General features: G+C 46.7%; 1 protein-coding gene and 1 non-coding gene across 7 annotated transcripts in view; both read right to left on the bottom strand.

Annotated features, from left to right (window-relative positions):
- Positions 1–2,523: 2,523 nt before the first annotated feature.
- The window catches only part of PAIP2B (poly(A) binding protein interacting protein 2B), a 63,881-nt gene continuing 38,898 nt past the window's right edge, over positions 2,524–27,506 (bottom strand). For all 6 annotated transcript variants that reach the window (XM_043989269.1, XM_043989274.1, XM_043989271.1 and 3 more), the window contains 3 exons: positions 22,902–23,053; positions 6,796–6,972; positions 2,524–6,238 (listed from right to left, as the gene is read on the bottom strand). In XM_043989269.1, coding sequence (XP_043845204.1) covers positions 6,182–6,238; positions 6,796–6,972; positions 22,902–23,045 — 378 coding nt within the window. In that variant the 5' untranslated portion in view covers positions 23,046–23,053 and the 3' untranslated portion in view covers positions 2,524–6,181. The remainder of the gene's footprint in view (positions 6,239–6,795; positions 6,973–22,901; positions 23,054–27,506) is intronic.
- Positions 17,577–17,683, bottom strand: LOC122744830. The gene has a single exon (XR_006355172.1). It is a non-coding gene; the product is annotated as a U6 spliceosomal RNA (small nuclear RNA).

Here is a 27,506-nt window from a genome sequence, read left to right on the forward strand (position 1 = left end):
TGAGGTGCCCGCTATACGTCAGGCTCTGCTGGGTCCCCGTTCTCAGGGACTTTACATCTTGTTGGGATACACGTCACACTCAATGCAGACAGATTGGTGGCAAATGGCCTGAGCACACAGCGGCCATGGAGGGCAGACCGGGGATGGCTTAAAGACGGCTAGTGCCTCCAGGCCGTCAGCCGGCCCACACGGGCGTCCGCGCATCAGCAAGCACCCACAGTAAGCATGAAGGGGCTAAAGCACAAGTCTGCTGGGTGAGGCTGATCCTAAAGGTTACAGGGAGCCACAAACACAGGATTTCTTGATGAGGAGAATCTTTTACAAGTTCTGCTAAAGCCCCCCCCCCCTTTTTTCCTTTCAGTGAGGCAATGGGGGTTAAGTGACTTGCCCAGGGTCACACAGCTAGTGAGTGTTAAGTGTCTGAGTCCGGATTTGAACTCAGGTCCTCCTGACTCCAGGGCCGGTGCTCTATCCACTGCAGCGCCCCCTAGCTGCCCCTAAAGCCCTTTCTTTGTAACCCCTTCCTGAGGAAGGCAGGACAGGCGTGATTCGCCTCACCGGACCCAACATAACACTAAGAGGTCTACAAGGGTCTACCCTGGGTCAGATGGCTAAGAGATGGCAGAACAAGGAATGGGACCCCCCCAGGGGACACACTTCTGGATCTGGAGTCAGGCAAGACCAAGGTTTCTCTCCACCGTGCTGTGTAACCAAGAGCAACGCTGTAGGATAAATCAGTTTCCCCATTGGAAAATATGGAGCATCATAACTGTAGATCCTGACTGCTTTGGGGAGGGGAGGGTTTAAGGACGCTGTCCCTCAAACATTTTGCAATCCATAATGCTGTTATGTAAATGGCAGCTATTCTGACTATCCTCATTTCAAAAAAGGATACCGAGACACAGTATCCTGTTCCCTGGAGGAACCAAACCACACAGCTGGCATCAGCACTGCCATTCAAACCCAGCTCCCCTGACTTCTTTGAGCCTAGGACTCATCCACATGATAGAGCTCACTCCTAGGACTGGGGGTGGGGATGGGGCTTCAAGGCTTTCTCCCCACTCTCCCTCTGGTCTCAGCTGTTCCACAAGTGCCAGAAACAAAAACCAGCGGCTGGGCTTTTTGCCCAGCTAGTCAGCCACTGCCCCCTCCTCACTTGCTTCCCTATCTAGTCAATCTCCAGTGTCGATGGTACTCTGTGCTAGGCTCTGGTGATAGACAGAAATGCAATGTTCCTATCGAGGAACAGAATTCCCATCCACAGAGACCTGCTCATGTAAGTGCACAAAATACAAAGGAATCTGGGGGGTGCAGAAGCGGGTCAGGAAAGCTTCAAGTAGAGTCTGGAAGAAAACAAGGGATTCTAGGAGGTACAAAGGAGGGGGGAGGGCATTCTGGCTGGGGGAACAAGGGACAATGTATACAAAGACACAGGGACTGGGTTTTTTTGAGAAACACCCACAAAGCCCAGTGTGCCTGGACCCGAGTATGGGAAGGGGCCGGGAGTCAGAACTCTTCCTAGCTTTGCACAGAACCCCACACCAAGGACTTAATACTTCATAGCACAGTCTCAGGAGAGCATCCTCACGGAGTGAGGGGGCCAGAAAGCTGTGGGGAGGAGGAGTGGGGAGTCCTGAGGTCACACTGCAGACACCAGAGCAGTCAGGATCAACACAAAGCAGCCACAGAAGGACTACCACAGCCCGTCGTTGCCTTCTCATTTTATTGACATTTTCAAGAGCTGCCATTTGGTCTGAATAGCAAAGTTCAGAAAAAGTAACTTGTTTTTTTTTCCTTTTTGACATTTTTATGAAAAAAAAAAATTTGATTTTAAACTCATGTTCTCCCTCTTCCAACAATTATAGATGGAAGCTCTTCACCCAACTACTGTGTAGCCCGTGCTTTACCAAAGTGCTTTTGGTTATTTCTGCAGGAGATGAAGGGCAGGAGCCACACCTGCAGATCTCCCCCAGCCCCGGGAGGGACAAGGGGCCCACTCCAGCAGCCGAAGCTCAGAAAGGCCATCTAGAGCCCCCCCCCCGTACTCACCTCCCTCCTGTGGGAGCCCCACTTCATCAGTCCCCCCCCCCCCTTCCCAACCCTCTAGAGCTCCCTCCTTCCCTTCCACTGCCCTCCCACGGAGAGGTCACCATGTTCATCAGAAAGCTGGTGTAGAGCCTGCTCAATGTGGATGCTTCCAAGTTATTCCATCATCTCTTCCATCATTAGATGCCTTGGGAGTCTCCAGAGCTCTGTGCGTGGAATGGATTGATCCAAGCTTTCTCATGACAGTTCCCGGCTCTTGGAGAGAGTGTATGAGACAGGCTGGCTCGGCAGAGCTGTGCTTTGGTGGCAGCCCTAGTCAGAGGCAGCTGTGCAGCAGTGGTGGCTGACAGCCACGGTGTGCTTTGTATTTGTGATGAAGTGTGCTCTTGAGAGTAGCCCCCACAAAGGTTTCCGAGTTCTTAGCCAGGGCAGAGTGATCATTTAGCATTGGCTACAGCCAACTGCAAATCATTATAGCTTGAAGGAACAAAAGTTTCTGCTTTTAAAATGTGCTTCTGTTTTCCAAGTGGGGAGTGACCAGCATGGTAACAGCCACTCAGCCAAAGAGTGTGCTCAGTACCAGGAAGACCCCAAGGCCTTCTCTCTCCTCTGCCTCCAGGGATAAGCATCTGAGCTGGGAAAGGCCCCTGTGCTCAGCTTCCTGCTCAGCCCAGGCGAGGCTGGCAGGGGAAGAAGAGAAAACCAAAGAGTTAATGGGAAATGGAAGACACAGTTTCCTTCTTCCAGGTCCAACACCCTTAGCAAGGAGGGATGGAAGTTTTAAAATTTTTTCTGAAACTTGCTAACCAGACTGTTGTCTGGGACTGCAACTCTAGTCTGTGACAGTAGAGGGCGCAGTGGACAGGCTTCCACAGGCCACTGGGGAGAACTGAGGGTTTAAAGTGGCCATTCCTGTGGGGATTGGGGGGGGGAAGAAGAGGCAGGAGGTCAGCTGGGACAAACCAGAGAGGAAGACTAGAGCTAAGGACCCTTTCCTACTCCCCTTCTGCCTACCTCTCCAATCACTGATATGGTGTACCCAGGAGGTGAGGGGTGAGCCCCCCGAGACTCCAAGTCTGACCACTTCGTCCAGACTGGCCAATCTCGCTCATCCTCTGTTGGGCACCAGTTTCCGACCCGCTCACAGACCTTCCCAGCAATTCATCACACTATCTGTGGGGCTCCAAAGAAGCCCATTAACCCAGGCCTGTCTCTCTGTCTCTCTGGCCAGGAGACAGGCCCCTCCATATTCCCTAGGACCATATTTCTCTCTTCCTACTTCTTTCTTCTCACACAACCAACAATCCCATTCAAACCGCGGCTCTTTTGCCCAGCACCTGCGCTGACCCTGAGCCCCTGAACCCCAGCTTTGCGCTGCCATCACAATGATGCTGGGTATTACAGCTACCACTGCAAACATAATGCAGGAAGACTCCTGCTACGGTGCCCCCCCCCCCCAACAACCCCGATGACAGAAGCACAGAGGCCATTTATGCCCTGGATGGATTTCTGGCTCCCCGCACACTCCCTACTGGCAAAGGCAAGGGTGACTGCCACCATGTCAAATAGCCTGTTTTAAAGGGAAAATTGAAAAAACACAATTCAATGGGGAATTTCATCATAATCATTAAACAGACCCTAAAACAGAACATCCCTCCTAACGTAGGATTGCCAGGCTTGCCCAAGAGCCACTATTGGAGAAGCAGCTGGGCTTGGAGTCAGAGACCTGAGTTCAAATCCAGCCTCAGACACTGACTCACTCTGTGACCCTGGGCAAGTCACTTAGCCTCTGTCTGCCTCATTTTCCTCACCTGTCAAATGGAGAGGTTGGACTCAATGACCTAATCTATGATTCTATAGCTACACAATTCCATTTCTGATTAAAAGATACTGAAGCTAAAAAGAGTAGTGACTTAAAGTACAACCCTCCCCCCGAAGGAGACCTCTAAAGGGCTGAGCACTAGGAGGGGCCTCCAGCAGCTCTGTCCTCCCCCTCCTCCTCCCTCCTGACTGTTCAGGCTGGTGAAGGGGGGGGGGGCGGGGAGAAGAGCTTTCCCCTGAACACCCAGCACCAGGGCAAAGCTGCTCCCTGGGCCTGCAGGGGCCTTAGCTCGGAGTTCAAGCAGCCTGGGACCAAGGGTTCCTCTGTCCACAGGGATTTGGTGCTGGCCAAAGAGGTGATGGGACAGAGGTGGTGCCGGCAGAAAGCCCAGACCATGGACATTCATGATCCCGGAAGCAGGAGAGAGAGTCTCGTTAGCACAGAGGAAGGAGCGGAGTTTCCAGGCCACACACGAAGGCGGCCCAGTTGTGCTCACTGTAATGGGGTATTCTCCGGGTTCCGTGATTACTTAAAGCCCCCTCCCCCGCACCCCCAATAGGGAGGCCAAGGGTAGAGCAGACCCTTCACAACTATCCCTTAAGGCTGAGGATGAAAAAGGGTCTGGTTTTGTAGGCTCTGACCCTCTGGGATCTGGGTACGTTAGCAGGAGTATTTGGCGCCCGAGCTCAAAGTGGGCTGCTATCATCTCTAGTGAAGGGAGGGATGGAGGGAGACCCTGCTGGCATCTCTGAATGGACAACCTGCTCTCCAAGGACCGGTACACTTCACTGAGCCAAGGGGGCGAGACAGTCTCCCCGAAATGAGCAGGGCAAGAAACACCAGGGTAGATTATGGAGGGAAGAGAAATGGGTCTGGAGTTAAAAAGATAACCCTCTTCTGGCTCATCAAGAAACCAAGGGCTTCCCAGGAAGTGGCTCCTCTCAGCAGCGGCGTGGGCACTCAAACACACAGCCACCTGGCCGCCCCACAGCTACTGCACACATGCCCAAATGGGCCAGCAAGTGCTGGGCCTTGGAGTGAAGGAGCTCTGGCCTGATTCCTCCCTTTGCCATGAGGCTAGTGTTGGGTTAAGTTTCTCATGAATACTAGCAACAGAGACCTCCTTCAGTAAGGAGGAGGGACAACCAAAGGAGCACACTCGATGGGATCAGGGCTCCCGGGCCCCTCGGCAGTAACGGACAGGGATGGAGTGTGCCCCTCCCCTCAGATCGAGGGTCCTCTGAAAGAGCCCCCAGGCAAAACTGCACAAGGGGGGACAAGCCCTGGAGAAAAATCTTTGGACATGACCCACCCTGGTGAGGCCTTTATGGAGAGCAAAGCTGGCAGAGGTAAAGAAAGTACCAAATGCTAACAGGTAAGCACTGTAAAAATCACAGTGGTGCAGTCCAACTTTTGAGTGAAAATAATGCACACAGGAATTCCCCAGGCCTGAGCTGCTGGTGGGCAAACATGGCATGCCACCTATGCCCCCACTGCCTTGGTAACACTGACCCCCTTAAGAGCCCAGGGACCCAGGAGGCAGCAGAAGGAGAAGGGGCCCAGGACACCCGAGAAGGAGGAGACCAAAGGTGCCTACAGCCAAATGCTTGAGAGCTCCATTTCAGGACCCGGAAGACCAGTGAGCATGGTGATGATGGATTTTGAAAGAATTCATGACTGACAGCTCCCTGCTGAATGATCACTGAGAGACAGTCCTGGGATGGAGCTCTTTGTAGAAAGAAAGGGGCCGTGGCAGCGGCTCCGACAGGCCACGGTCCAAAAGCCACTTTGGGGGAGCCCACACCCCACCTCTCCTCACCCCTCTCCCCCCTTCTGTTCAGCCAGCTTAGTGGATATGGGAAGGAGTTCTTCAGGTTTTCCTTGAATCTGGTAAGTATGCTGCAGGATAGGAAGGGCATTCCCTAAACACTAATGTTGGAAAAAGATGCTTAACACATACAAATGTCCTCTGTGCGAAAAAGAAAGACAAGAGAGACCACAATCCTCTCACACACAAAAAACCAAAAAAGGAGGAAAAGGCCATTATGTTAAAAAAAAAGAAAAAAGGGAAAAATTGAAAGAAAAAAGAAAAAAAATCCAAAGTGCCCCAATGCAGGCTAGCAGAACAAAAGAGATACGCAGAAGCTTGTAGATAAGATTGCCCGAGTTAGTGACTCGATTCACAGTGTCGAGTTTGACCCTCTGCTTTCCCCTCCCCTGAGCACCCCCCACCCCCTCCAGCTCCCGCCTCTTTGTGCAGTTTTGTCCCTGGACAGAGGGACCCACAAGTCCTCCTGAAAGGTTTCGGAAAATTCAGTACTTCACTCCTGGAATAAACTCCTTGGCATCAGGGTTCAGGTTACTTTTGCTCTGAAACAAGGAGCCAAAGGAAGACTGTAAGTGCAGGAAGTTAGACTTTGAACCTCCTCCTAGCACCTGTATCTCTTGTGGGGGTGTCCTGAGCTTCAGAGAGGGCCCCTATTTCCTTCCTCAGTGGGGCTCGTGTTCCATTAGACTAAGAGCTCAGGCCCAACCCCATGGCCAATCTGGGGCTCCAGCGGCCTTCCGCTGCCCTAAGTCCCCCGCGAGCTAAGTTCTCAGCCTAAGCACAGTCAACACGAGATAGGCCCGGCCTGTTTTTATTTGGACACTGTCTAAGGACACAGTCTAGGGACTCGGGGCTCATCCCCCCAACTCCTGATTTCAGAAGGCACCACAGGCTGCTGGCTAGCAAGTGAACAAATACTCAAATCCTTCAAAAGCCTGCAGGACCAAAGCGCTGCGGAAGCTGTGCCCGGCCAGGAGAAATAGAGGGCCCGGGTCCCTGAGTCCCCAGGCTGGCCTCCCGAGGAGGCTGGCTCTGCGGACGCGGGGAGGGAGGCAGCTACAGAAAACCCGCCGGCGCGCTCACGACCAGGGGCCCTTACCAGGATATCTTCTGAACTGTGACTGTCACTGACAGAAAGTCCATGGAGCTGCTGCTGCAGCTGCCCAATGCCTTGAGGCAGGTCCCGGGAGGGAACGAACCAGTCCCGGTCTTCTTCGTCCAGCATTTCCTGGAAGCAGCGGTCCAGGAAGTCTTGTTCCTCAAGTTCTTCCTCCACCTGGCAGCAAAGGAGGGTGGAAGAGTTACCGGAGGCGTGAAGCGGGAAGCCGGGGGAGGCAAGGAAGGGGCTCTGACAACTGATGCCGAGCAGGCGAGAAGACTGGGGAGACAACAAGCCCGAGGTCCCCAAGCCGGCCCAAGGGAACGCCCCGACCACACGGAACACGGAACCGGAGAAGGGGGAGCACACGTATCTCCCTCCCTGCACTGTGTCAAGTACGGAGACCTCTTCCCAACCTGGCCCCTGGCTGCCCCATCAGTCTCCTCTCCTCCGCCCTCCCGATGCTGGAGAGAAGGGGGGGGGGGGAGGGAGGAGGAAGGGGGAAGGAGGAGGGGGAAGGAAGAGGGGGAAGGAGGAGGGGGAAGGAGGAGCTGTCCCCGAGCCTCAGCACTGGCCACGCCCCTCTCCCTCCCTGCCCCTCTCTGCAGGAGGCTGTTCCTGGCTAAACCCTCCCGCTGGGAAGCAACCTTCTGCTTTCGTATCCTGAACCTCCCTGCCACCTCCCTTAGCATGAATGCAAGCCCCTCGAGGGCAGGGGCAGCTGGCGCCTCTCGTGTCCCTAAGAACTAAACTGTTACCGGCCGAACCCCGCGTGACTTTACTGGATCTCTTTCTCTCTTTGAGCTTCCTTACATGGGGAAAGCTCGGGGAGTGGTGGGCAGAGAAATGAGAAAAGACCCGATGACTGGGCTGACTGGGCAGGGGCTGGAGAACAGAGAAAGGCTGTTTCCTGATCCTGGGTTCAAGCAGGGCTTCGAAGGCCCCAATCCATGGTAAACTGAAAACGGGAGGTGGAAGCGTTTGCTCCTAACAGGATACGGGGCGACTTCAGGTGCCCGCTATCTCTGGGGCACTCTGACCGACTCTCCTTCCCACACCTGCTCCTTTTAAGTGGCTCTGTGGGAGCGCACTCAACATTTTATAAAAGTGAGGAACAAAGAGTGGCCGACGGGTCTGCCCAGTCATGTCACCTGGGAAGCAGCCCAAAAGTGAAGTGACCAAGACCGACGACTGTGCACTCCAAGTTCTTGTTATGAAGAGCACTAATGATCCACTGTTGGCCTTTTACTGAAAAGGACTTTTTTTTCATTCTTCAAAACTAGAAGAAGCCCATGAATGCCTACAACAAATCATTTCTGTTTCCTTAATGAGTATTTCTCTTTTTTAAAAAAGAGCCCTTTTAATTTGGCAACATCTGCAAAAACTGTATAAAATTATTTCAAAGATCACTTATAGGGGCGGCTAGATAGCACAGTGGATAAACCACCAGCCCTGGATTCAGGAGGACCTGAGTTCAAATCTGACCTTGGACACTTGACACTTAACTAGCTGTGTGACCCTGGGCAAGTCACTTAACCCCCATTGCCCCACCAAACAAACAAAGATCACATATAAAAACTGATCAGTATCAATCTGCAGGCTACACAGACCCTTTGCTTCCTATGATTCTACCTCTGGCTGCCTGACTTGCAGATACTTCTTCAAAGCTATTTTTTTTTTTTGGTGGGGCAATGAGGGTTAAGTGACTTGCCCAGGGTCACACAGCTAGTGTCAAGTGTCTGAGGCTGGATTTGAACTCAGGTCCTTCTGAATCCAAGGCCAGTGCTTTATCCACTGCACCACCTAGCTGTCCTCTTGCAGATACTTCTTAACTCCCTAGGAAGAGAAAACTGAAAATTCAGAAAATTAAAATGTAATTTGGCCACATTATTCCTTTAAATGTTGAGTACATGACATACAATTTTGACCTGTGAAACTGTTCATTATTTTGTTTTAAATGAATTTTTCACTGATACCTCTGTCGTTTTTCAATCTTAATAGCATTTTATTTTTTCTAGTTACCTGTAAAGATAGTTTTGAACATTTGTTTTTTTGTGTGTTTTTTTGGTTTTTTTTTTGTTTTTTGCGGGGCAATGGGGGTTAAGTGACTTGCCCAGGGTCACACAGCTGGTAAGTGTCAAGTGTCCGAGGCCAGACTTGAACTCAGGTACTCCTGAATCCAGGGCCAGTGCTTTATCCACTGTGCCACCTAGCCGCCCCCCTTGAACATTTGTTTTTATAAGATTTTGAGTTCCAGATTTTTCTCCCTCCCTCCCTTCCCTCCCCTCTCTGTAAGACAAAAAGCAATCTAACATAGGTTATATATGTGCAATTACATTGGACATATTTCCACATTAGTCATGTGAAAGAAGAATCAGAACAAAAGGGAAAAACCTCAAAAAAGAAAAGAAAAAAAAGTAGAAACAGTATGGTTCAATCTGCATTCAGATTTCACGGTTCTTTTTTCTGGATTTTCCATCATGAGTCCTTTGAGATTGTCTTGGATCATTGTATTGCTGAGAAGAGCCAAGTCTATCACATGATTATCACACAATGTTGCTGTTACTGTGTACAATGTTCTCCTGGTTCTGCTCACTTCACTCAGCATCAGTCCACTTAAGTCTTTCCAGGTTTTTCTGAACTCTGACTGCTCATCATTTCATATAGCACAATAGTATTCCACTACATTCATATACCGCTACTTGTTCAGCCAACTGATGGGCATTGCCTCAATGTCCAATTCTTTGCCACCACAAAGAGAGCTGCTATAAATATTTTTGTACATGTGGGTCCTTCTCCCTTTTTTATGATCTCTTTAGGATACAGACCTAGTAGTGGTATTACTGGGTCATAGTAATAGTATGCATAGCCTTTTGGGCATATTTTTTTTCTTGTGTGGTGCAATGAGGGTTAAGTGACTTACCCAGGGCCACACAGCTAGTAAGTGTCAAGTGTCTGAGGTCAGATTTGAGCTCAGGTCCTCCTGAATGCAGGGCTTTGCTTTGTCCACTGTGCCGCCTAGCTGCCCTGGGCATAGTTCTAAATTGCTCTCCAGAATGGTTGAATCAGTTCACAACTTCACCAACAATACATTAGTGTTCCAATTTTCCCACATCTTCTCCAACATTTATTATTTTCCTTTTCTATCATATTAGCCAATCTGATAGGTGTGAGGTGGTACTTCAGCAGTTTTAATTTGCATTTCTCTAATTATAGTGATTTAGAGCCTTTTTATACATGGCAATAGACAGCTTTGATTTCTTCATCTGAAAACTGCCTGTTCATATTCTTTAACCATTTCTCAATTGGGGAATGACTTTTCTTCTTATAAATTTGATTTAGTTCTCTATGTATCTTAGGCCTTTATCAGAAACACAGGCTGTAAAAATTATTTCCCTAAAAGCACCAGGCCTGGATTCAGGAGGACCCGAGTTCAAATCTGGCCTCAAACACTTCACACTTACACCCCCCCAAAAATTGTTTCCCACCTTTCTGTTTTCCTTCTAATCTTGGCTGCATTGCTTCTGTTTATACAAAACTTTTTTCTAGCTGCTTGCAATATTTTCTCCTCCATCTGGGATCTCTGGAATTTGGCTATAATATTCCTGGAAGTTTTGCTTTTGGGATCTCTTTCAGGAGGTGATCGGTGGATTCTTCAATTTCTATTTTACCTTCTGCCTCTAGAATCTCAGGGCAATTTCCCCCAAACAATTTCTTGGAAGACGCTGTCTAAACTCTTATTTTGGTTATGGTTTTCAGGTAGTCCAATGATTTTCAAATTACTCTCCTGGATCTATTTTCCAGGTGAGCTGTTTTTCCATGGAGATATTTCATATTGCCCTCTATTTTTTTATTCATTTGGATTTACAGGTGTTTTGGTTTCTCATAAAGTCACTAGCTTCCATTTGTTCAATCCTAATTCTTAGGCAATCATTTTCTTCAAAGAGTTTTATGTATCTCCTTTTCCATTTGGCTTTTCAATCTGTTGACTTTTTTCTCATGACTCTCCTGCATAGCTCTCATTTCTCTTTCCATTCTTTCCTCCACCTCTCTAAATCTTCCTTCTATCTCTCCTACTTTCTCTTCAAAGTCCCTTCCATGAACTGAGACCAATTCATATTTTTCTTGGAAGCTTTGGATGTTGGAGCTTTGACTTTATTATCTTCTTCTGAGGGTGTATTCTGGCTTGCCCCCAAAGAAACTGTCTATTGTCCTCTGTTTTCTTTGCTTACTCATCTCAACCTGGAAGTAGATGTCTCATTGAAATCTGATTCTCTATGGTCAGAAGCTTGGCGTTCCTGTGACCCTCCCCCACTGGGCCCCCACCACTCGAGTCTGCTCAGTGGTTCAGAACCAAGGCGCTTTTCCCCAACTCTAGCAGAGACCGCAGTCACTTCACCCTGGCCAATCAATGAACCCCGTCACTGGTCCGCAAGCCAATCGTCAGAAGAAGCTGCTGGCACCTAAGACTCTGAGGCGCTGGAGGTGCCATCTGTTCTAGGCTCAGTCCCTCGTGCTGAGCTCCTCTCTGAGCCTAAACAGGCTCAGAGGCGATCCAAGTTGCTGTCTTTGGCTGGAAAATAGTCTCATTCTGTTCTTATGTGGGTTAGGCTGCTCCAGGAATTGTTTTATGTCATTATTTCTGGAGTATTTGGATTATTTATCAGGAGCTTGGGGAAGTCACAGTCTTTCCTCTGCCATCTTGACTCTGCCCCACCCAGCCTGTACAAAACCTTTTTAATGTAATCAAAATGATCCATTTTACATTACATAATATTCTCTATCACTTGTTTGGTCATAGATTCTTCTCCTCTCCATAGTTCTGAGAGGTAAACTATTCCTTCCTCTCCTAATTTGCCTATGGTATCATACTTTGTCTAAATCATGTACCCATTTTGACATTACTTTGGTATATGGTGTAAGATATTGTCTATGCCTAGTTTCTGCAATACTATCTTCCAGTTTTCCCAGCAGTTTTTGTCAAATATTGAGTTCTTATCCCAGAAGCTTGAGTTGGGGTTTATCAAATAAATAGTAGATAACTATAGTCATTTACTACTGTGTCTCCTGTGCATAACCTATTCCACTGATCCACCACTCTATTTCTTAGCCAGTACCAAATAGTTCTGATGACTTCTTTTTTCATATATATCTTTAGATTTGGTATGGCCAGCCCCCATTCCTGTGCATTTTTTTTTCATTAGTTCCCTTGATATTCTTGACCTTTTGTTCTTCCAGATTAATTTTGTTATTATTTTTCTAGCTCTATAAAATAATTTTTAGGTAGTGTGACTCATATGGCACTGAATAAGTAAATTAATTTAGGTAGAATTGTCATTTTTATCATATTAGCTCAGCTTACCCATGAGCAATTCATATTTTTTCTAATTATTTAGATCTGATTTTATTTGTGTGAAAAGTGATTTGTAATTGTGTTCATATATACACATATATATAAAAAATATAGTTTGAGGTCAAAGTCCTATTCCCATTTCATCCCTACATCTTTTATTATTCCCTTTGATTTTCTAAATCTTTTATTTTTCCAAATGAATTTAATTATTTTATCAAGTACTACAATGCATATTTTGACTGATAGAGCATTAAAACTATAAATTCACTTAGGTGGCATTGTCATTTTTATTACACTGGCATGGTCCAGTCACAAGCACTTAATAGACCTCCAGCTATTAAAATTATTCTTTATTTCTTTAAGGTGCACAGTAATTGAATATATATATATATATATATACACACACACACACACACACACACACATATTTTGTGTGCTTTGGTAGATTGATATCCAGATAGTTAACTAATTTTGTAGTTATTTGAAATGGGATTTCTCTTTCCATTATTGCCTCTTGGATCCTGTTGTTATGGTCATACTCTTTATTTCTGAGGATTTATTTTGTAGCCTGCAACTTTGCTGAGGCTATTAATCATTTCAATTAGTAGTCCCCAGGAGCTTTGATTCCCCTTTTCCTGAAGCCAGATAAGTAGTTTCTTTGAGCACCAAATCCTTGCAAATCTACTCTTTGTAAGGTTTCCATCTCTCTTTACAGAAGGTCTCTCTTCTGCCATGGGAGTGCTCATCACTAAAACAAGATTTCCCCTTCTTTCCCTGTTTTGATCCCTCCTTTTGCCTCTTTGCCCATTCTCCTTAGGATCTCGTGCTTCTGGGGACTATAGGAGGTATTTTCCCTTGACTTAATTAGGGAATGTTACATATTAACCTCTCTCATCTTCCTCTTATGGGCCATCTCACTTTGGAATTTGGTCCTACAAAAACAAAATGAAGCCCTTAATTCATCTGTAAGTAGAGTGTTGTGAGGTTTAGTCTGTGATGGTTCAGGCCTATTTCTCCACCATCATGTATTGAACTTCTGTTTTTACCCTCATCTCATGTCCCTTTAGACCATGATGGTCTCTGTCATGATTTTGTTGTTGTCCTTGGCTGTCCTATTTGTTTGCCCTTCTTGTATTACTGGTGCCAGAGCAGATAATCTCTTCGGGTTTGGTTTTCTTCCTAGGAAAGCTTCAAACACCTCTTCTGACTGACCGTGCATCTTTCTCCATAAATGGTTAGGCTCTGGTATGCAGGGACTCCTCTGGACTTTCCCATTATGCCCCAGGAGCTTCTTCCTCCTGGAAGGTCATTTCAGCCCTATAGCTCATTCATTTCATTGGAACGTCAGTTCCTTTTGTATGTATGTGTGTTAGAGTTCAGCACAGTGCACGGCACATGGGCAGTACTTAGTCAATGTCTCCTGATTATGGCTGAAGCATTTGCAGCCATGCTTCTTTTCTTTTTTTTTTTTTTTTTTAAGTGAGGCAATTGGGGTTAAGTGACTTGCCCAGGGTCACACAGCTAGTATGTGTTAAGTGTCTGAGGCCAGATTTGAACTCAGGTATTCCTGACTCCAGGGCCAGTGCTCTATCCACTGCGCCATCTAGTTGCCCCTCATGCTTCTTTTCTACAGGCAATCTGTATGTTCTTTCAATGGCCACTTTGGTTTCTGTGTTCAGCAGTTCTGGACAGTTCTCCTGAATTATTTCTTGCCTTGTGAACACAGGTTTTCCTCTGGGAGATCTACAATCTTTAAGTTGTTTCTACACACCCTGTCAAGATCAAAGGTTTTGCTTGCCCCTGATTGTTTCCTCTTAACATTACTGCATCACGGGGGCAGCTAGGTGGCGCAGTGGATAAAGCACTGGCCCTGGAGTCAGAAGGACCTGAGTTCAAAGCCAGCCTCAGACACATGACACTTACTAGCTGTGTGACCCTGGGCAAGTCACTTAACCCCCACTGCCCCGCCAAAAACCAAAAAAAATTAAAAAAAAAAAAAGGGATATTGTTTGGGGCGGCTAGGTGGCGCAGTGGATAGAGCACTGGCCCTGGAGTCAGGAGGACCTGGGTTCAAATCCAGCCTCAGACACTTAACACTTACTAGCTGTGTGACCCTAGGCAAGTCACTTAACCCCAATTGCGTCACTAAAAAACAAAAAAAACAAAAAAAAACACATTACTGCATCACCTTGCAGATTGTCCTTCACTTCTCTGTATTCACATTCCAAATCAGTTATTCTCTCTTGTTTCTTTGGTGATTCTTGCCACAGTGGACCCAAGTTCTTCTAGTCTATCAATTATGTCTGCTTTGTGGGCCATAAATTCTGCTCTCACAATTCTTATTTCTCTTTTAAACCATTTTAGGAGCATTCCCCTGTAGTTCCACAATCTCTCAGAAATCTACTGGTTCCTCTACCTCATCAGGTGTTGATTCATTTTCCTTTGTCCAATATTGTAGAAACATTTATTTATGGATGTCTGGACTCTTTGGGCCGATCTGAAGGCCACATTCCTTTCTCTTATTAATATCTTCCCTGTTGGCTTGTCTGTTTATACACAGGGTCCTTCACTGAATTCTCTTCCTCTTGAGATCCCAGGTCATTTTTACCATCTTCCTTATATTCCCCTATTGTTCACTTTCTGACTCCTTTGATAAAGGTTTCCCTGGGGCAGGACTTCAGAGCTGTATCCCACACGGGGCAACTGACATTTCAGCAGCCTCAGTCCCTTCTCCAAATGGCCTCTGGGGAAAAAGAATCACATAGCCCTGCACAAGGTGTCTTGCCACGGTTCCCTCTGTTCTTCAGGTCTCTGGCTGAACTCTGTTGCAGCAGAAAGTACAGCCAGGCTTCTGGCTTCTGATTTTCTGCAGCACAGAAAAGCAGGGAAGGAACAGACCCAGGTTTTGTTGCAAACCTGTCGGTCTGCTTGTGCAGCCCTGCTGCTGGGGAGCAGTGAGTGGTGGGCGAGAGGGTACTGAATCTGCCCTGGGGGCTTCTATCCCCTTATGTGAAGGCAGCTGAAATTATCTCCTGTGCACAACCCCTTTTTAGGAAAAGTCTGAGAAGTCAGGAGGGTAGTAATAGCTGACATTTACATAGCACTTTAAGGTGTGTGTATATACATATACATTCACACGCATACACACACTTGTATGAAGTGGGGCAGACAGAGGTTAAGGGCCTGGTCGGGGTCCCATTGCTGACAAGTTTCCAAGGCAGTAACTGAACCTGAGTTTCCCCAACTCGAGCTCATCCCTCCTTGCTGGCCACCTCCCTATTAACTGTTTATCTGAAGCGCACTGATGTCTGTTCTCTGGGCTACATGAGAGCACACAGTCACAGGATCATAGGCTCGAAGCTGGAATTAATCTTGTTCAAACCTCTTCATTTCTTCTGGAGGAAACTCAAATGCAGAGTTGGAAGACTTGACCAAAGTGACGCGGCCAGTCCTGGAAGACGACCTCAAACCCTTCGTGTGGGTCTTCAGGTCACGCTCCCCACTATCCTCCATGATCACCACTGACAGCTCCTCCAGACCCTAATGACCTGCTGTAACCACCATCTGTAGCACTCCAGCTGGAAATCACAGCTGATGATGCCTGCCACCACCCCCACCACCCCCACCAAGGTAGCCAGTGGAGTCTGTCTGCAGCTGTTACTGGTCTGGGCACAGATAATCCCAGGCAAGGATCATGGTATCATGAGGGTAAGAAAACCTTCCCCATTTGTGCAAAGTGCCCTCCATCTCACCCTCCCAAACTAACCAGCTGCCCACTATTCCAAAGAAAACTTTCAGAAAGAACAGAGAACAAACCGTAGTCCAGCTCCTTTGGATTCCAGACTGGCCTCACTGACTAAAAATCGGGGTCCCTGATTTCTCTGGAATGCTTTCTTATTCACTGCACACTAAAAGCTTGACTTGTCTATCCAAGAAGAAACTGATTTGACAATAGGTATGGAAGTGAAATTGATTTTTTCCTCCTTAATTCACCCATGTCCCAGGTGCAGTTGGTGTAAGAAAAAGGTCTGGGAACCATTCCCAATTTGCCTAAGAGGATACACCGCAAACCTACAGTGTGCAATGAGTAACAGATCTGAAAACGTCAAAAGGCTCAAGGGGGCTGCACAAGGATACATGTTCCGTAACAGACAGAGTTCTTTAATGCCCTAAGAGGTTCAGATGTCCTTCCTTTCAGCCTGTTCCACTTCTATCTTACTGAGCTTTTACCCAAGGTGTTATAGGCATCAAAAGTCATAAGAAACCCCCACATATCTCCTGACGATTATCTAAGTGAAAAACATTCTGAAGGAGCATCATTTTCAGAGGCCCTCGCGCCACGTCCTTCACTAGTCGCTTGGGACACTGCCGTCCCCAGAGAACAATTCACAGGCTTACATCTCATCTGGTGACTTAACTAGGCTTTATTCCATGGCTTTTACAAGGAAAGGACAGTGTACAGTGGCTCAAATGCTGGACTTGGGAGTCAGGAAGGACCAGGGTTCAAAATCAGCCAGTGGCATTTATTAGCTGGGTCTCCCTGGGCAAACCACTTAGCTTCACTCAGGCTGAGTCAATCTATATAAAACAGAAATAATAAAACCTGTAGCACTTGCCTCACAGGACTGCAAAGGAACGGAACAAGCATTTACTATGTGCCAGGCCCTGTACAAAGAGACTTTTATAATTAGGATCTCACTTGGTCCTCATAACAAGCCTGAGAAATAGTGGCTATTATTCCCATTTTCAGTTGAGGAAACTAAGGCAAAGAGAGATTAATGATTTGTCTAGGGTTTATACAGCAAGGAAAAGTCTGAGGCTGGATTTGAACTCAGTTCTTCCTGACTCCAGGCCCAGTGTGCTACCCACTGAGCCTCTTTGTAAAGATCAAATGGGACGATAGGATCAGAGACTCAGATATGAAAAGGACCTGGTGGCCTTGATGGTACATTCCACAAGCCTTCAAAGGCTCTAGAAATGTTAACTGGCCTAGAGAACAGCCTGGAGCAAGTACTGCCGAGACAACTCCTTAGAGCTCTAGAACCGCTAAGATCTGCTCACTCAGACCCAGAGGCCAGACACCATTTCACAGAGGAGGCGCCCCGACTCATTCCAGTTTGGAGGGGCCCCTTCACACAAGAAAATAACATTTCCCACTCAGAACCAAGGTAGGAAATATGGAAGAACGTGCTCTCCTTGGGTCTTCAGGTATGTTTTGTCACCTCTCCAGTACAAACTTCTCAACCCAATGGAATGGTGCAATCTTTCCCTACTCATCACATGTGAAGCCACATTCTCCATTCAATCTTTGAAGCTCTTCCTTCTGGAAGGGTCACTGGAGAACAATCAAACCTTCTCTTTACAAATGAAGACCCCTAAAGTAACCTACTCAGGGGTCTCAATCTGAAACTCAGACTCCTTCCCTTCTACCTCTCTTCTTTTCTTCACGAATTTGCGTGTCATCCTTGCGCAGGGGCCATGCTAATCTTCTCTGTATCGTTCCAATTTTAGTATATGTGCTGCCGAAGCGAGCACTCTACCTCTCTTCTGTAGTCCAAAGCACCTCTTCTAACTGCATCCTCAGATAAAACCCCACACTGCATGGCTGTGCACGTGCAAAATGTGTCCATCAGAAAGGAACATTTTTTCTTTAAACAGATCACCTGAGTGACCTGGGAACAAATAATGACCTTCCCCTTCTTGGAAAAGGTTCATATGATTTAGTCAAGGGATCATTGCCCCCAAGCGGGAAGAGTCCCAGTGGCCATGTAGTCCAGCCTGAACCTGAATCAGATTCCTCGCAAAACAGCCTTGAAAGTCATCATCTATGAAGTTGACCATTTTCACTTTTTTTCTTTTCATGGTTCCTCCTTTTTGTTCTGATTCTTCTTTCACAATGGGAAATGTAGAAATAGGTTTAACAAGACTGAATATGTATAGGGGCAGCTAGATGGCACAGTGGATAGAGCACCGGCCCTGGATTCAGGAGGACCTGAGTTCAAATCCGGCCTCAGACATTTGAGGCTTACTAGCTGTGTGGCCCTGGGCAAGTCACTTAACCCCAATTGTCTCACCAAGAGAAAAAAAAAAGACTGATAACCTCTACCAGATTGCTGCCATCTTGGGGAGGGAGGAATATTTGGAACTCAAAATGTTATAAAAAATGAATGCTGAAAACTATTTTTCCATGTAATTGGAAAAAATAAAATATTATTCCCCCCAATAGGTTTTATTTTTTTAATTTGTTTTGCTTTTTGGAGTTTTTTTGGTGAGACAATTAGGGTTAAGTGATTTGCCCAGGGTCACACAGCTAGTGTCAAGTGTCTGAGGCCAGATTTGAACTCAGGTCCTCCTGACTCCAGGGCCAGTGCTCTATCCACTGCACCACCTAGCTGACCCCAAAATAAAATATTATTTAAAAAAAAAAGCAGTCATGTAGAAAGTGGTATTGGGCCATTTTTCAATAGTATCTTACTGTTAGTGACCCCATTGGTGTTTTCTTCACAAAGACATTGGAGTAATCTGCCATTTCCTTCTCCAGTTCATTTTTACAGAAGAGGCAAACAGTTTGACTTGTCTAAGATCACATAAGTACTGTCTGAGGTGGGATTTGAATTCAGGAATATGAATCTTCCTGACTTGGGGCCTGGTGTTCTATCCATTGCACTACCTAGCCTCCCTTATCTAGAAAATGCCCCAGGTAAGACCCTGGGCTAATTCAGACTAGTGATGTTCAAGAATGTCTCCAAAGGCCATAAGGTTGGGACCCTGTGTTTTGGAAGAAGTGACTCTTCCAGAGGGGAAAGAAAGGGTCAGGGAGATCCTTGGGGAATCCTTAAAAAGGGAGAAGGCACAATGGCAGTGGCAGGGATGCTGTTGAACTGAAGTGACATTATGAAAGAGCTGGGGATGAGAAGGAAGCATCCCTGTCACTGCCTCAACTCCCCTGTAGCCCTTCATCTCACTCTTCCAACATGCTCCAGATAATGCCCTTGGTTCTCCTGAACGTTCTCTGTTACCCCCAAACTTTCCTTCTAGGCCGGGCTCTATTTCTTTATCCTTTTTGGCCTCTATGACTTGTTAGGGTCCCGAGTTTTAAAACGTGCCGGGTCTCCAGGTTCTTATAGAGGTACACCCACTGGCCCATAACTTTCCTAACAGCTTCACTAGCTAACACCTCCTACCTCCTACCTCTACCACGTGCAGGTGCATGACCAAGAACTTCTTAGTAACTATCTATGCCCCACATAAAGGACAGGCTCATTCCTGGCTTCTCTGTCTTCTGTTCTCATTATTGGGGAGGGGTTGGGGGGGGTGCAATGAGGGTTAAGTGACTTACCCAGGGTCACAGCGCTAGTAAGTGTCAAGTTTCTGAGGCTGAATTTGAACTCAGGTTCTCCTGAATTCAGGGCTGGTACTTTATCCACTGCACCACCTATCTGCCCCCTCTGTCTTCCATTCTCAAAAATCAACCAGCCTTTTCCCTGATCTCTACAAATATGCTCAGGTTTCAGACTTTTAAAAACCTTTCTTAGATCCTACCACCCCTCAGGCTATTGTCCCAAATTTCTCTTCCCCTTCCCAGTCAAAGTTCTGGAAAAAACTCCACTTCCACTTGCTGTCTCCACACTTCCCCCACCCCTCACCTAGAATCCCCCTGTAGCCTCCCTCTCAAAGATTATGGATGGAAAATCATGCTAAACCCCGACTGTCCTTGCCCTCTTTGAACCCTGTGCCCTGGTCAAACACACCCTGTTCCTGGATTTACTCCCCTCCCTGGGCAGGGCTCTCTCCTTGTTTCCTCTGCTGGATCATCACCCCTCTCTCATCCCTAGGAGGTCCCAGAACATCTTCCAAAGCTTGGTCGGGCCTCCTTTCTCTTGGCTTTCTTTCCCCTCTCCTCTCAAGATCTCAGGGGCTTCTACAGATTGTGATAAAATCATGGAATTTGGTAGACACCCAGGAATCCCACCTGAATGATCTAGTACTGTTTGGGAAACTGGCTAGGTATCTACTTGGGATGATTGGATATGGGCCACACCTGGGTGTCCTGAGCGACATATGCTGCTGATGTCAGCAGGGGAACCACTCTTCGACATCCAGCTTGAAGGACCTCGCTTTTGGGGGAAGGAGAGTCAAAGAAGAAAAGGGAATGCTTGCTGAGGGGAGCTTGTCTTTCCTGTCGATGACCTTCTGAGAGCAGACTGCAGAAGGGCTGCACAGCTGTTTCCTATTGAAACTACAGACCCCAGGTGGTGAGTCAATAAAAACGAGTCCAGATCTTTGAATTAGCTGAGCTGGAAGCTGGAAGATCCCCAGATCATGATCAGTCTTTGATAGAGCCAGGGAGTTTATCCATTTTTCTCTTGTCCTTGACTTAATTAATTTCACCTTTGCTGTGTATTTTATTCCCATTAATAAAACCTGATTTGTTTGTGGAAAAGAGGCTGTTAATCTGCTTGGCCTGGGAGGAATCATTTTAAAAGGCAGTTTGGAAGGGAGGAAACTTTGGACCTAAAGGTCCCTCATTATTTTCTGAACCCCAATATTATGGCGAGCCACCCAATTAACTCTCCCCATATTAAATCTGGCCTCTACAAGATTTAGTTATATTTACTCAGATAACTCCCAAATAAATGTGCACAGGCCTGAATCTCCCATCAGAACTCCACCCCACACTGCCAACAACCTGCTAGTCATCTCCATGCCCATTATAATACACCTCAAGATTAATGTCCAAAAGGGGCAGAACGGCCAGGAAGAAGCCACAGCCCTGCTGCCCTCTGCCCACATGAGCCTCACAGAGAGTCGGAGGTCCACTTCTGGGCTGCACAGGTTAAGGACGACATTACAGAGAACAAGCATGACGGGGAAGGAAGGAGACGAGGGCACTGAGCTTGGAGAAGATGCAGAATGGACATGAACAGAGTCTCTAGGCATTTGAGGGTCTGTTGGCAGGAGAAGAACCAGCCGGGCACAGAGGCTGTGGGCAGAGCTGTCGATCCAGATGGCAGGTGAGCAAAGCCTTCCCTCAGTGAAGGTTGGCCCAGACTGGAATGGGCTGGCTACAAGGGAAGACAGATGGGGGGGATTCCTTCTGTGTCGGGGTGGGACTAGATGACCGCTGTGGTGCGGGAGGTGCAACTCTAAGGAGGCAAGTTCCTGCCTCAAAGTAGAAAATTACACGTAGTCCAGTTTCGTCCAATCCCCTGAACTGTTGTGCGCACCAACACTTACAGCAGAATGGCCTCTGTAAATTCTGTCCCTCTCCCAGTGTGCTTCTGCCTCCCTTTCAGGTCACCAGCCAGCGATGAAGCCCCTGGAATTCACATGAGGACACAGGGAAGCCCACAACGTATCTAGCTGTTCTGGACAGTCTGTTAAACTCATTCCAAGTCCACTGAGTCTAGGAAGGCTCCACGTTGAGTCAGACCCTTGGTCTCAATGGACAGTGCGCCTAAACCTCTTGCTTAGTCTTGGGCCATATGGATATTTGACAAACACCTTGATGGTTTTCCTATCAATTAGGCTTGTGAGAATCAGAATACCACCCCCCTGCTAAGAAAGACATTGTGAGAACCAGGGCAACGTCCCTCTGAGGAGAAAGCATGTAACTAGTGTCCAGGAGCTGCCTGGCGTCCAGAGGTTACATCTATTCATAGAACGGCCCATAAGTCATGTCAATCAATGCTACCAGCCAATTAGCTTGGAGCTGTGTGTGGGGACTGCCCCTCTTGTGGTCCCGCAGGGGGCTTCTACTCTAGGAGAATGGGGGATGATTCTTTGGGTTGGAGGTCTCGGTGGTGGCTGCAGGGTCAGGGTGGCTAGGCTTTTTCTTTCTGAACTCCACGTGTTCTTCCTCTCTTTTGCTAACTTCGAATATATTTTAATAAATGCCTAATGCCCAAAGACTGGTGCTATAAGCTTCTGATTTAAGGTGACCACACATTAGATTTTTAGTCATAACAGATTTTAAACATAACAGGTTATAGCCTGTTATGTGGAGCAGAAAAAGTCAAAGATTAGAAATAAGTAGAATAAAAAAGTGCAAGTCAGTGAACTAAGGAAAGAAGTCCACCTTAAGTTATGGTACTTTGTCCCAGTCAGACCACATGGGCAGCCGCTTGCGAAGGCCAGCTGGGAAGGCAGACTGCAAGTTAAGCTCACTGTGGCACAGTAGAAAGAACTCGGGTTGCAGTGAGGGAACCTGGGCCAAATACCGGCTCCTCTACACAATGAGAAAACTGGATCAGGCCGCCCCTTCTCACGGCTGAGTTTGTGACTGGGGGAGCTCTGATCTCAGAGAGCAGTCTGTCATTTCCTTAGTGATCTTCTCATCTTGCCCCACCCCACCCCCAGGCCCCCACAGGCCAGGGCATGGCCTCCCTGCCCAGCCAGAGCCAGCTCTGAGCCAAAGCCTCTCTGGAAGGCAGGCCCAGTGCTAAGTGCTAGGGAGACCAAGAAAAGCAGGGGATGTGCAGAGACAACCATGAAGCTTCCACGACCTGGGGAGGCAGCTCACATACAGTTATGTACAGACAAGACATATGCAGGATACATCCAATAGAATCAACAGAGGGAAGACACTGGCATAAAGGGGATGACAGGAGAAGCCAAGAGGTGAGTGGAGGGAGAGAGGGTAAAGCATATGGGCCTGCCCCAAAAAAGGCCCAGAGCAGACAGGCCCTGGGGGGGCAGAAGCCCAGAGGCTCTGACAAGTGAACAGAGCATGGGTACTCACACTTTCCTTTACCTGTCTATTGAAATCCTCTTCATTCTCCATCCACATGTACTCGGCAAAGGGGTTGTTCTCCTTCTCATCACGCCCATTCACCACCTGGTCCTCTTTGGATTTTGCATTGGGTGTTGTGTTGGCAACATTGGGCCCATTCATCATTAAAGAATCTGCAAACAGAAAAGGAGAGTGTGAACAAGGCCCCACACTGGCGTGCTACAGCGCACGGACATCTGGAGCTTAAAGCCACAAGCTTCTCAATAAAGCTGAGCAAAGTCCCTTCATTTGCGCCTCCTATTCACTCAGGACTAGGCCTCGAGTTATCGAGTATACGAGTGTCTGCACTTCAAACAAGTTAAAAATCAAAACACGATTGGACAACTATCCCCACGAAGCTGATGTCTCATGCCAGTTTCCGGCAGGCCTGAGGACATGTTACTGCGCCACAGATGCGTTACCTAGAAGCAGGAATATTAAAAAAACAAAACCCCAAATCGTAAGTAATCACTGCTTATTTAGACTGTACATCTTAAGGGCCTAGCTTACTTTTCCTTTCCTTTTAAAAGGGGGTAGGGGGCCTTTATTAAAGAACTCCCCAGGAACTACAAGCCAACTGCCCACATACATATATGTACTGGATGTGCCCTGCCTGTGAAACTCCAATCTGACCTGGAATAGCAAGGAACTGGCTCTAAAACCACAGGCGGGAGAGGTGGGCTTTAGCACTTACTGGCCCAGGCATTTACTCTCCAGTCTGATGGGGAGCAAAGAGCTTTCCCCTCTGCCTCTGTTTCTTCATCTTTACTGAAAATAAGGGGCTTAGCCCAGATGGTTGAGTACTGGGGTCCCTTCTATAGCTCTAAAACTTGTATGATTATTTGAAAGCTTCTAGTTAACAGTTCTAACACATGTATGAATATCCTCACAAGGTGATATGCTTCAGTCATTTCAGTTGTGTGAACCTGTGATGCCAAAAAACTACTAGAATAGTCTGACATTTCCTTCTCCGGCCACTCTATCCACTGAGCCACTTGGCTGTCCCAACATGGTGCTATCAATCAATCAATCAATTAACATTCATTAAGCCATTAAGCACTGACTTACAAAAGAGACAAAAAGACAGTCCCGGTCCTCAAGGAGTTTACAATCTAAATATATACAAAACAAGCTACATACAAGATAAATAGATGACTAACAGAGGGAAGGCACTAGAATTAAAGGGGGTAAGGGAAGGCTTCCAATAAAAGATGGGTTTTTAGTTAGGGATGGAACTTAAAAAGAAGCCAGGGAGGTCAGGAGGCAGAGCAGATAGGGAGAGCATTCCAGACATGGGGAATAGTCAGGGAAAATGCTGGATGCCAAGAGATGGAGTGTCCTCTACTTGTACATGGAACAGCCATGAGGCCTGTGTCACTGGACTGAACGTATGTGTTGGGAAGAAGACCAGAAGGTAGGAGGGGACCAGGTTATGAAGAACTGTGAATGCAGAACAGAGCACTTTGCATTTGTTCCTGGAGACAACAGAGAGCCCCTGGAGGGAGTTGGGGTAATGTGATGTGGGAAAATCCCTTAGTGGTTGAATGAAGGGTGGATTAGAGTGAGGAAAGACTTGAGGCTGGCACACCCACCAGGCATGAGGTGATGAGGGCCTGCACCAGGATGGTGTCGGCGTCAAAGGAAAGAAAGGGTCCATTTGGGAGATGTTGCAAAGGTGAAATCATCAGGTCTTGACACTAGCTTGGCTATGGGGGATTATGGGACTTTGTTAATACAAAGATTATGAAAAAGAACTGAGCAAAAAGAAACTTGTTCTTAAGACAAAAATCTACTAAAAGCAGTATGTCTAAAAGCTCTTGGGTGAGAAGAGTGTTTGATAAGCCAGGTGTAGGGAACCTTGGGAAGTGGAATTACTATTAAAAACCAAACAAACAAACAAACAAAAACTTCTGAGGGGCAGCTAGGTGGTGCAGTGGATAGAGCACCTGCCCTGGAATCAGGAGGACCTGAGTTCAAATCCAGCCTCAAGCACTTGACACTTACTAGCTATGTGACCCTGGGCAAGTCACTTAACCCCCATTGTCCCGCAAAAGAAAAGAAAAGAAAAAAAATTTCTGGAAAATTGTGTTGTTTCATAGGGAAAACTGGGACTGGCCATGTATCCCCCATAATCACCAAAATAAAATGGGGTCACAACCTTAGTGTTTTCATAGTGCACACAGACACATTTGTTCTTATCATAGAGCGAGGGTAATCTATATAATCAAACCAAAAAAATTACCAAAGACAAAAGCTGATGCTTGATTATCTAAATATAAGGATTTTGTGTATCAAATGCAATGTAACAAAAATAAAAAGAAAGCAACAGATTAGGAAAAAAAATTTCCAGTAAATAGATCAAAATGAAATCCAGAATCCAAAAAGAACAATGCACAACTATAAGAGTAATACATACATACTATTCTTGTTTGTTTGTTTGTTTTTGTTTTTATTTTTTTGTGGGGTAATGATGACTTGTGACTTGCCCAGGGTCACACAGCTAGGAAGTGTTAAGTGTCTGAGGCTGAATTTGAACTCAGGTCCTCCTGAATCCAGGGCCGGTGCTCTATCCACTGCACCACCTAGCTGCCCCCATACTATTCTTTGATGAAACAACATTCAAAAGCCATAAACAGAGTTTTTGAAATACATTTCTGAAAAATTTATTTTGAAATACAAATTGCTAATTATAACCACATGAAGAGATACCCAATATCTCTAACAATCAAAGAAATTCAAATCAAGACACCCTTAGGCTAATATCTTATACCTACTAAATGGGAAAACCTAGCCCCCCCCAATAATAAAATCCAATAGTTATTCCACATCATGAGTGTTAGGGGGCATGACACCCCCCACATACACCTCTGCCAGCAAACTAGAAAACCTGTGTAGAATTTTTTGGCCCCCCCTTCGTACCAGAGAAGAAATCTGAATTATTATGCAATTAAAAGATAAAATATGTTGATATTATGCAATACTGTACATATATTTTATGCATTTCTGAGTTTCTAAACTTTTTCTGTGTGGTTTGCAGCTTCCACAAAATTCCCCCCAAATTCCCATTTAATTCCTCAAGCTGACCCCTGATATATATCAAAACGGTGATGGGGAAAATCATAAAGTAGAAGGGATAACTGTATTTACAGAACTTCGAGGGAACAGACACTATTACATTACTGGTAGGACTATAGATGGATGGATACTTTTTGGAGAATATCATGGCAACATATAAAAAATGACAAAAGAGATCAGTCCCTAGGACCCAGTGATTCTCTTAAAAAGATTCTCTCCAAAAGAGGTCATGGGGAAAAAAAAAAAGAGAACCTGTCTAGGAAAACTGTTTTAGCTCCTTTGCTCTAGCTTCTGCCAGAGAGGCAAAAGTTTCTCCCGGCAAATGCTACCCCTCCCCCTTCCATCTCTCTCTCCTCTCTCTCTCTCTCTCTCTCTCTCTCTCTCTCTCTCTCTCTCTCTCTCTCTCTCTCTCTCTCTCTCTCTCTCTCATCCATTCGCTGCAGCTTCCCCAGGTACTAACAGGATACCCACAGAGCATCCAGCCTGTCCACCCACTACCCCCTGCTGCTGCCATGGGACCAATACATTTTCTTTTCCAATGAATCTATTTCTCTGATTCTATCCTTTCCTTTAGGTTTCTTCTGTAGCTGTTGTCATACTGTAGCCTGAACGCATGTGCAGGCACACATGCCTCTCCACTGTCCCTAGAACACATTTTTATTTCTCTCAAGACTTTAGTGTTGTCTAACTCACAGCCATAAAGCAATGGGAGAATGCAGCTAGGAAGAAAGATGATCTTTTGTTTCTGGTGCAAAGCTTGAGGTCATTAAAAGAGCTTTGTCATTTCCTAAAGGTGATCCACCCAATTCACTCTACTCTTCACCAACCCCCCCCACCCCCGTTGAAACCTGGCCTCAATTTGTTGACCATTTACCCTCAAATCCTCATCCAGAAAAAAGGCTTTCTTCATGCTTGGCTCTTCCTAAGGTGTGAATGATGAGGTGGTTAAGAACTCCAGCTACAAGGCTCCAGATGTCCCAGGGCTCAAGTAACTAGCTTGGTGTCACCCATCTCTGGTCCTCATTCACTGCCTCCTTCCCTATAATTTATCAACATGTCCAGGTCTCCCTCATCCTTAAAAAACCCTTCATTTAACCTTGCCCTTCTTCTCCCATCCTCTCCATCTCCTTTCTTTTCCAGGCCTCCATTTCTTAGCCTCACACTCACTTCTCTAAACTCACACCAACTCAAGACGTTCTCCAGGGTTACCAACAATCTCCCAAATGCTCAGTCCAATGACCTTTGATCAGCACTAACTCTGCTTGACCTCTGTGCAGTTTTCACAGAGCTATGAAAACTTTACTGTGCTATAAAAATGTTAGCACTGGACACCTCCTACCATGGCTTCTACACCAGCGCTACTGCTTGGCTTTCTCTCCATCATACCAGTCTGCCGTCTCCTCAGTCTCTCAGATTCTTGTCATGGGCATCCCTCCCAGCTGCACCCCAGGCCCTCTACTGTTCTGTTCATACACCCCACTTTGCCGATCTCACCAGCTCCCAGGGATCCAG

Source organism: Dromiciops gliroides, chromosome 2, assembly GCF_019393635.1.
Source record: "Dromiciops gliroides isolate mDroGli1 chromosome 2, mDroGli1.pri, whole genome shotgun sequence".
In the NCBI taxonomy this organism is placed as follows: Eukaryota; Metazoa; Chordata; class Mammalia; order Microbiotheria; family Microbiotheriidae; genus Dromiciops; species Dromiciops gliroides.